Source organism: Cyrtonyx montezumae, unplaced genomic scaffold (genome assembly GCF_038088225.1).
Source record: "Cyrtonyx montezumae isolate F1298 unplaced genomic scaffold, pur_monq_1.0 scaffold_266, whole genome shotgun sequence".
Classification (NCBI taxonomy): Eukaryota; Metazoa; Chordata; class Aves; order Galliformes; family Odontophoridae; genus Cyrtonyx; species Cyrtonyx montezumae.
In genome coordinates, this window is record NW_027072010.1 from 1 (window position 1) to 8,314 (window position 8,314).

General features: G+C 51.0%; 1 protein-coding gene across 1 annotated transcript; it reads left to right on the forward strand.

The window, feature by feature from the left end:
- Positions 1–5,026: 5,026 nt before the first annotated feature.
- On the forward strand, positions 5,027–7,227 carry LOC136051184 (testis-specific H1 histone-like; the record flags this gene model as incomplete). The annotated part of the gene is made up of 9 exons (XM_065740512.1): positions 5,027–5,046; positions 5,134–5,191; positions 6,043–6,067; positions 6,120–6,160; positions 6,204–6,249; positions 6,296–6,324; positions 6,362–6,500; positions 6,729–6,889; positions 7,038–7,227. Coding segments are annotated over 9 exons (709 nt in total), but the record flags the coding sequence as incomplete, so codon positions are not given.
- Between the last annotated feature and the right edge of the window lie 1,087 nt (positions 7,228–8,314).

Consider the following 8,314-nt stretch of genomic DNA (forward strand, 5'->3'; position numbering starts at 1 on the left):
TGAGGTCATTTCTGACCCTAATGACTCCACGATCCCATTTAGGGACAGAGTCAGTAGGAATGGTGACAGGTTTTCTATTTTGGGATTGTTGAGGTCATTTCTGACCCTAATGACTCCACGATCCCATTTAGGGACAGAGTCAGTAGGAATGGTGATGGGTTTTGGATTTGGGGATCCTCGAGGTCAAATCTGACCTTAATGATTCCACGATCCCATTTAGGGGCAGAGTTAGTAGACCTGGCGGTGAGTTTTGGATTTGGGGATTGTTGAGGTCATTTCCGACCCTAATGACTCCATGATCCCTTTTAGGGTCAGATTCAGTAGGAATGGTGATGGGTTTTGGATTTGGGATCCTAGAGGTCGTTTCCGACCCTAATGATTCCATGATCCCATTTTGGGACTGAGTCAGTAGGAATGGTGATGGGTTTTGGACTTGGGGATCGTTGAGGTCGTTTCCGACCCTAATGACTCCATGATCCCAATTAGGGCTTTTCCGACCCTAATGACTCCACGATCCCATTTAGGGGCAGAGTTAATAGATCTGGTGGTGAGTTTTGGATTTGGGGATCCTAGAGGTCATTTCTGACCCTAATGATACCACAATCCCAATTAGGGCTTTTCCGACCCTAATGATTCCATGATCCCAATTAGGGGCAGAGTCAGTAGGAATGGTGATGGGTTTTGGACTTGGGGATCGTTGAGGTCGTTTCCGACCCTAATGACTCCTGACTCCACGATCCCATTTAGGGCAGAGTTAATAGACCTGGTGATGGGTTTTGGATTTGGGATCCTAGAGGTCGTTTCCGACCCTAATGATTCACGATCCCAATTAGGCTTTCGACCCAATGATTCCACGATCCCATTTAGGGGCAGAGTTAATAGACCTGGTGGTGAGTTTTGGATTTGGGGATTGTTGAGGTCGTTTCCGACCCTAATGACTCCATGATCCCAATTAGGGCTTTTCCGACCCTAATGACTCCACGATCCCATTTAGGGCAGAGTTAGTAGACCTGGCAGTGAGTTTTGGATATGGGGATCCTAGAGGTCATTTCTGACCCTAATGATACCACAATCCCAATTAGGGCTTTCCGACCCTAATGATTCCACGATCCCATTTAGGGGCAGAGTCAGTAGGAATGGTGATGGGATTTGGATTTGGGGATCGTTGAGGTCATTTCCGACCCTAATGATTCCACGATCCCTTTTAGGGTCAGATTCAGTAGGAATGGTGATGGGTTTTGGATTTTGGGATCCTAGAGGTTCATTTCAGACCCTAATGATTCCATGATCCATTTAGGGTCAGATTTAGTTCACCTGGTGATGGGTTTTGGACTTTGGGATCGTTGAGGTTCATTTCCGACCCTAATGACTCCACGATCCCATTGAGGGATGTGCTTTGGTGGCTGACGTGGGTGGTGGGTGGATTTGATGATCCTAGAGGGTTTTCCCGACCCTAATGATTCCGTGACCCTATTGAGGGATGTGGTTGGTTTCGTGGGGGTGATGGTGGCCGTGGTGGTCCTGGAGGGATTTCCTGACCCCAATGGTTCCGTGACCCCATTTAGGGCCGTGGTTTGGCGGGTGATGATGGTGGTGGTTGGATTTGGGATCCGAAGGGTTTTCTGACCCCAAAGAGTCTGTGACCCTATAGGGGAACACGGGTGGTGGTGATGTTGGTGATGGGGGGTATTGGTGGTCCTGAAGCGGTTCCCGACCCCCAAAGGTTCCCGACCCCAAAGGTTCCCGACCCCAAAGGTTCCCGACCCCAAATGGTTCCCGACCCCAAAGGGTTCCCGACCCCAAATGGTTCCCGACCCCAAATGGTTCCCGACCCCAAGGTTCCCGACCCCAAAGGTTCCCGACCCCAAATGGTTCCCGACCCCAATGGTTCCCGATCCCAAAGGTTTCCCGACCCCAAGGGTTCCCGACCCCAAATGGTTCCCGATCCCAAAGGTTCCCGACCCCAACAGTTCCTGACCCCAAAGTTTCCCGACCCCAAAGGTTCCCAAAGGTTCCCGACCCCAAAGTTTCCCAACCCCAATGGTTCCTGACCCCAAAGTTTCCCGACCCCCAAAGGTTCCCGACCCAAAGTTTCCCGACCCAAAGGTTCCCGACCCCAATGGGGATGAATGTCGGGATTTGGGGATTGATGTCGGGATTTGGGGATGAATGTCGGGATTTGGGGATGGATGTCAGGATTTGGGATGGATGTCGGGATTTGGGGATGGATGTCAGGATTTGGGGATGGATGTCGGGATTTGGGGATGGATGTCGGGATTTGGGGATAAATGTCGGGATTTGGGGGATGAATGTCGGGATTTGGGGATGGATGTCGGGATTTGGGGGATGAATGTCGGGATTTGGGATGAATGTCGGGATTTGGGATGAATTTTGGGATTTGGGGATGGATGTCGGGATTTGGGGATAAATGTCGGGATTTGGGGATGGATGTTGGGATTTGAGGGATGGATGTTGGGATTTGGGGATGGATGTCGGGATTTGGGGATAAATGTCAGGATTTGGGGATGGATGTTGGGATTTGGGGATGGATGTTGGGATTTTGTTGAAAAAATGTAGGAATTTCAGTGAAAAATAGGGAATTTTGGTAACAAAGCTGTCAGATTTTGGTGGAAGAAGTTGTATTTTTGGTTAAAGCTGTTGGGATTTTGGTGTCGTGCTCTCGGGAATCCGCCTGGACTTCTTTTGGTCCAAATGATGCAATTCCCATCAGAAGTGATGTGATTTTCGTAGGTTGGGCTCCATAAATCCACCTGGAACCTGCATTTTTTTAATTAAATGGTGGAATTTTGATGGAAAAAAGTTGGAATTTTGGTAAAAATAGTTGTGATTTTGGTAAAACGTGTAGGAATTTTGGTGTGCTCTCAGATATCTGGGGGAAATTGGGGCAGTTTGGGGGAAATTATTGCAGTTTTGGGGAAATTGGGCAGTTTGGGGGAAATTGGTCCAAATTTGGGGAAATTGGGGCAGTTTTGGGGGAAATTGGGTCAATTTTGGGGGAAATTGGTGCAGTTTTGGGGGAAACTGAAGGAATTTTTGGGAATCTGGTGCAATTTTGGGGGAAATTGGGGCAATTTGGTGGAAATTGGTGCAGTTTTGGGGGAAATTGGGGCAGTTTTAAGGGAAATTGGGGCAATTTAGGGGAAATTGGGGCAGTTTTGGGGGAAACTGAAGGAATTTTTGGGGAAATTGGAGCAGTTTTGGGGGAAATTGTTCCAATTTTGGGGGAAATTGGGGCAGTTTTGGGGGAAACTGAAGGAATTTTTGGGGAAATTGGAGCAGTTTTGGGGATAATTGTTCCAATTTTGGGGGAAATTGGGGCAGTTTTGGGGGAAACTGGTGCAGTTTTGGGGGAAATTGGGGCAGTTTTGGGGGAAACTGAAGGAATTTTTGGGGAAATTGGAGCAGTTTTGGGGGAAATTGGGGCAGTTTTGGGGCAAATTGGGGCAATTTTGGGCGAAATTGGTGCAGTTTTGGGGGAAACTGAAGGAATGTTTGGGGAAATTGGAGCAGTTTTGGCGGAAATGGTCCAATTTTGAGGGGAATTGGTGCAATTTTGGGGAAATTGGTCCAAATTTGGGGAAATTGGTGCAGTTCTGGGGGAAATTGGTGCAGTTTTGGGGGAAATCAGTGCGGTTTTGGGGAAACTGGGGCAGTTTTGGTGCTTTCCCTTCGAGTTTCTCCATGGAATTTGGCGGAAATCGACCCGGTTTTCCTGGCTTAACACTCACAACTTTGGGGTCTCTCCCGGCTTTGGGGTCTGGGAACACACAGCTTTGGGGTCACTCACAGCTTTGGGGTCTGGGGCTGCTCACAGCTTTGGGGTTTGGCATCATTCACAGCTTTGCTTTGGGTTCTTACAGCTTTGTGATCTGAGGTTGCTCTCAGGTTTAGGATCTGGGAGCTCTCATGGTTTTGGGGTCAGTCGTGGTTTTGGGGTTACTCATGGCTTTGGGGTCGCTCACGGCTTTGGGGTCTGGGAGAACTCGTGGTTTTGGGGTATCAGAACTTTGGGGTCTGGGGCTGCTCACAGCTTTGGGGTCACTCACGGCTTTGGGGTCTGGGGCTGCTCACGGCTTTGGGGTCACTCACGGCTTTGGGGTCTGGGGCTGCTCACAGCTTTGGGGTCGCTCACAGCTTTGGGGTCTGGGACTGCTCACGGCTTTGGGGTCTGGGACTGCTCACAGCTTTGGGGTCTGGGACTGCTCACAGCTTTGGGGTCTGGAACTGCTCATGGCTTTGGGGTCTGGGGCTGCTCACAGCTTTGGGTTCGCTCACAGCTTTGGGGTCTGGGGTCGCTCACGGCTTTGGGGTCTGGGACTGCTCACAGCTTTGGGGTCGCTGACGGCATGGGGACCGCTCGTGGTTGGGGGCCGCCATGGGGCCACCCCACAGCTGCTGTAGGGCGCTGCCGTCCCGCTGCGCAGCTCATCCCAGTATGGCATTCCTGGCGCGGCTGTGGGGCCTTAAGGGCGGTCCCGGCCCTGTGGGGGTCCTCGTGGCGTTAGGGGGATCCCAGCAGTGAGCGCCCGGCGGCCCCGATCCACGCGCCCCACAGCTGTTCCCCTCCCCCCCCTCCCCCTCTCCTCCCCCCCCAACGCAGCGCTGTGGGTCAGGACCGTGAGGAGGAGCGGGGCCGTCACTCCGCGCTTCCACCTTAAGGCCGCATTCCTCCCGTGGTTTTCCCCGGGCAGCTGCTGCTAAAAATACGTGGGGCTGCGTGGGGGGCTAAAAATACAGCAGGGAGTGGGGAGAGGGGGAGGGGAGAAAGGGGGGGTGGGGGGCCCGGAGCCGACAGAGCCGAGAGCGGAGCAGAGAGCATCGGGTAGAGGCGAAACGCTGCGAGGAGAGGTGGGGGGGGGAGGGCTGCAAAAGTAAAGGGAAAAAGCCAAGGAAGGAGTAGGACCAGGAGTAGATGTGGGAGTAAAGTGAGAGCAGAGCCAGGAGTAGGGCCAGGAGTAAAGTGGGAGCAGAGTGAAGAGTAGAGCCAGGAGTAAAGTGAGAGCAGAACAAAGAGTAGGGCCAGGAGTAAAGTGGGAGCAGAGTGAAGAGTAGAGCCAGGAGTAAAGTGAGAGCAGAGCTAAGAGTAGGGCCAGGAGTAAAGTGGGAGCAGAGTGAAGAGTAGAGCCAGGAGTAGAGCCAGGAGTAAAGTGAGAGCAGAGCTAAGAGTGGAGTCAGGAGTAAAATAAGAGCAGAGTGAAGAGTAGAGCCAGGAGTAAAGTGAGAGCAGAACAAAGAGTGGAGCCAGGAGTAAAGTGAAAGCAGAGCCAAGAGTATAACCAGGAATACAACCAGGAGTAAAGTGAGAGCAGAGCTAAGAGTGGAGCCAGGAGTACAGACAGGAGCAAAGTGAGAGCAGAGTGAAGAGTAGAGCCAGGAGTAGAGCCAGGAGTAAAGTGAGAGCAGAGCTAAGAGTGGAGTCAGGAGTAAAATAAGAGCAGAGTGAAGAGTAGAGCCAGGAGTAAAGTGAGAGCAGAACAAAGAGTGGAGCCAGGAGTAAAGTGAAAGCAGAGCCAAGAGTATAACCAGGAATACAACCAGGAGTAAAGTGAGAGCAGAGCTAAGAGTGGAGCCAGGAGTACAGACAGGAGCAAAGTGAGAGCAGAGTGAAGAGTAGAGCCAGGAGTAGAGCCAGGAGTAAAGTGAGAGCAGAGCTAGAGTGGAGTCAGGAGTAAAGTGAGAGCAGAGTGAAGAGTAGAGCCAGGAGTAAAGTGAGAGCAGAGCCAGGAGTAGGGCCAGGAGTACAGACAGGAGTAAAGTAAGCAGAGGCAAGGAGTAAAGCCAGGAGCAAAGTGAGAGCAGAGCTGGGAGTAAAGTGAGGGCAGAATAAAGAGTAGAGCCAGGAGTAGAGCCAGGAGTAAAGTGAGAGCAGAACAAAGAGTAGGGCCAGGAGTAAAGTGAGAGCAGAACAAAGAGTAGAGCCAGGAGTAAAGTGAGAGCAGAACAAAGAGTAGGGCCAGGAGTAAAGTGAGAGCAGAGTGAAGAGTGGAGCCAGGAGTACAGCCAGGAGTAAAGTGAGAGCAGAGCCAGGAGTAGGGCCAGGAGTAAAGTAAAAGCAGAGTGAAGAGTGGAGCCAGGAGTACAGCCAGGAGTAAAGTGAGAGCAGAGCCAGGAGTAGGGCCAGGAGTAAAGTAAAAGCAGAGTGAAGAGTGGAGCCAGGAGTACAGCCACGAGTAAAGTGAGAGCAGAGCCAGGAGTAGGGCCAGGAGTAAAGTGAGGGCAGAACATAGAGTAGAGCCAGGAGTAGAGCCACGAGTAAAGTGAGAGCAGAACAAAGAGTAGAGCCAGGAGTAAAGTAAAAGCAGAGTGAAGAGTAGAGCCAGGAGTAGAGCCAGGAGTAAAGTGAGAGCAGAGCCAGGAGTAGGGCCAGGAGTAGGGCCAGGAGTAAAGTAAGCAGAGTGAAGAGTAGAGCCAGGAGTAAAGTGAGAGCAGATGAAAGAGTAAAGCCAGGAGTAGAGGCAAGGAGTAAAGCCAGGAGTAAAGTGAGAGCAGAGCTGGGAGTAGAGTCAAGGAGCACAGCTAGAACCAATTAAAGCCAAGAAGGAACGGAGCCGAGAGTGAAATGAGCGGAGCCACGAGTAGAGCTTGGAGGAGAGCCTGGTGTAAAGCTCTGAGTTGAGAGTAAAGCCAAGGAGTAAAGCCGTGAGCACGGCAAAGAGCAGAGCTAAAGCCGTGAGTGCAACTCGGAGCAAGAGAAGAACCGGGAGTAGAATGAGAGTGGAGCCAGGAGTAGAACTATGAGTAGAGCTAAGAGTAGAGCTATGAGTAGAGCTATGAGTAGAGCTAAGAGTAGAGCTATGAGTAGAGCTAAGAGTAGATCTATGAGTAGAGCTAAGAGTAGGGCCCGGAGGAGGGCCAGGAAGAGCCAAGAGTAGAGCCAAGAGTAAGGCCAGGAGTAGGATCAAGAGTAAGGCCAAGAGTTGAGACAGTAGGAGGGTCTGGAGTAGAACTATGAGTAAAACTAAGAGTAGAGCGAGGAATAGGGCCAGCTGTGGAAGCAGGAGCTGAGCCAGGAGTAGGGCGAGGAGTAGGAATAAGAGCAGAGGCAGGACGAGAACTGAGAGTAGACAGCAGAGATGGAGATGGGGCATGAGTAGGACTAGGAGTAGAGACGAGAGGAGCGGAGACAGAAATAGGGCCGGGAGTGGAACTAAGAGTAGAGTCGGTGTGCAGCTAAGGGCTCATCCTGAGCCAAGAGCAGCACTGTGAGAAGAGCTACGAGTAGAGCCAGGAGGAAAGAGTAGAGCTAGGAGTAGTACTACGAGTAGAGCCAAGAGCAAAGCTAAGAGTAGAGCCATGAGTAAGGAGTAGAGCCAAGAGTAGAACTAGGAGTAGTCAAGAGTAGAACTAGGAGTGGAGCCATGAGTAAAGAGTAGAGCCAAGAGCAGAACTAGGAGTAGAGAAATGAGTAAGTAGAGCCAAGAGTAGAACTAGGAGTAGAGGCATGAGTAAGGAGCAGAGCCAAGAGTAGAACTAGGAGTAGTCAAGAGCAAAGCTAAGAGTAGAGCTATGAGAAAGGAGTAGAGCCCAGAGTAGAACTAGGAGTAGAGCCATGAGTAAGTAGGGCCAAGAGTAGAACTAGGAGTAGAGGCATGAGTAAGGAGCAGAGCTAAGAGTAGAACGAGGAGTAGAGCTGTGAGTAAAGAGTAGAGCCAAGAGCAGAACTAGGAGTAGAGCTGTGAGTAAGGAGCAGAGCCAAGAGTAGAACGAGGAGTAGAGCTGTGAGTAAGGAGCAGAGCCAAGAGCAGAACTAGGAGTAGTCAAGAGCAAAGCTAAGAGTAGAGCTATGAGTAAGGAGTAGAGCCCAGAGTAGAACTATGAGTAGAGCCATGAGTAGAACTATGAGTAGAGCCATGAGTAAGTAGGGCCAAGAGTAGAACTAGGAGTAGAGCCAAGAGCAGAACTAGGAGTAGAGCTGTGAGTAAGGAGCAGAGCCAAGAGTAGAACGAGGAGTAGAGCTGTGAGTAAGGAGCAGAGCCAAGAGCAAAGCTAAGAGTAGAGCTATGAGTAAGGAGTAGGGCCAAGAGTAGAACTACGAGTAGAGCTGTGAGTAAGGAGCAGAGCCAAGAGCAGAACTAGGAGTAGAGCTGTGAGTAAGGAGCAGAGCCAAGAGTAGAACAAGGAGTAGAGCTGTGAGTAAGGAGCAGAGCCAAGAGCAGAACTAGGAGTAGAGCTGTGAGTAAGGAGCAGAGCCAAGAGTAGAACAAGGAGTAGAGCTGTGAGTAAGGAGTAGAGCCAAGAGTAGAACGAGGAGTAGAGCTGTGAGTAAGGAGCAGAGCCAAGAGTAGAACGAGGA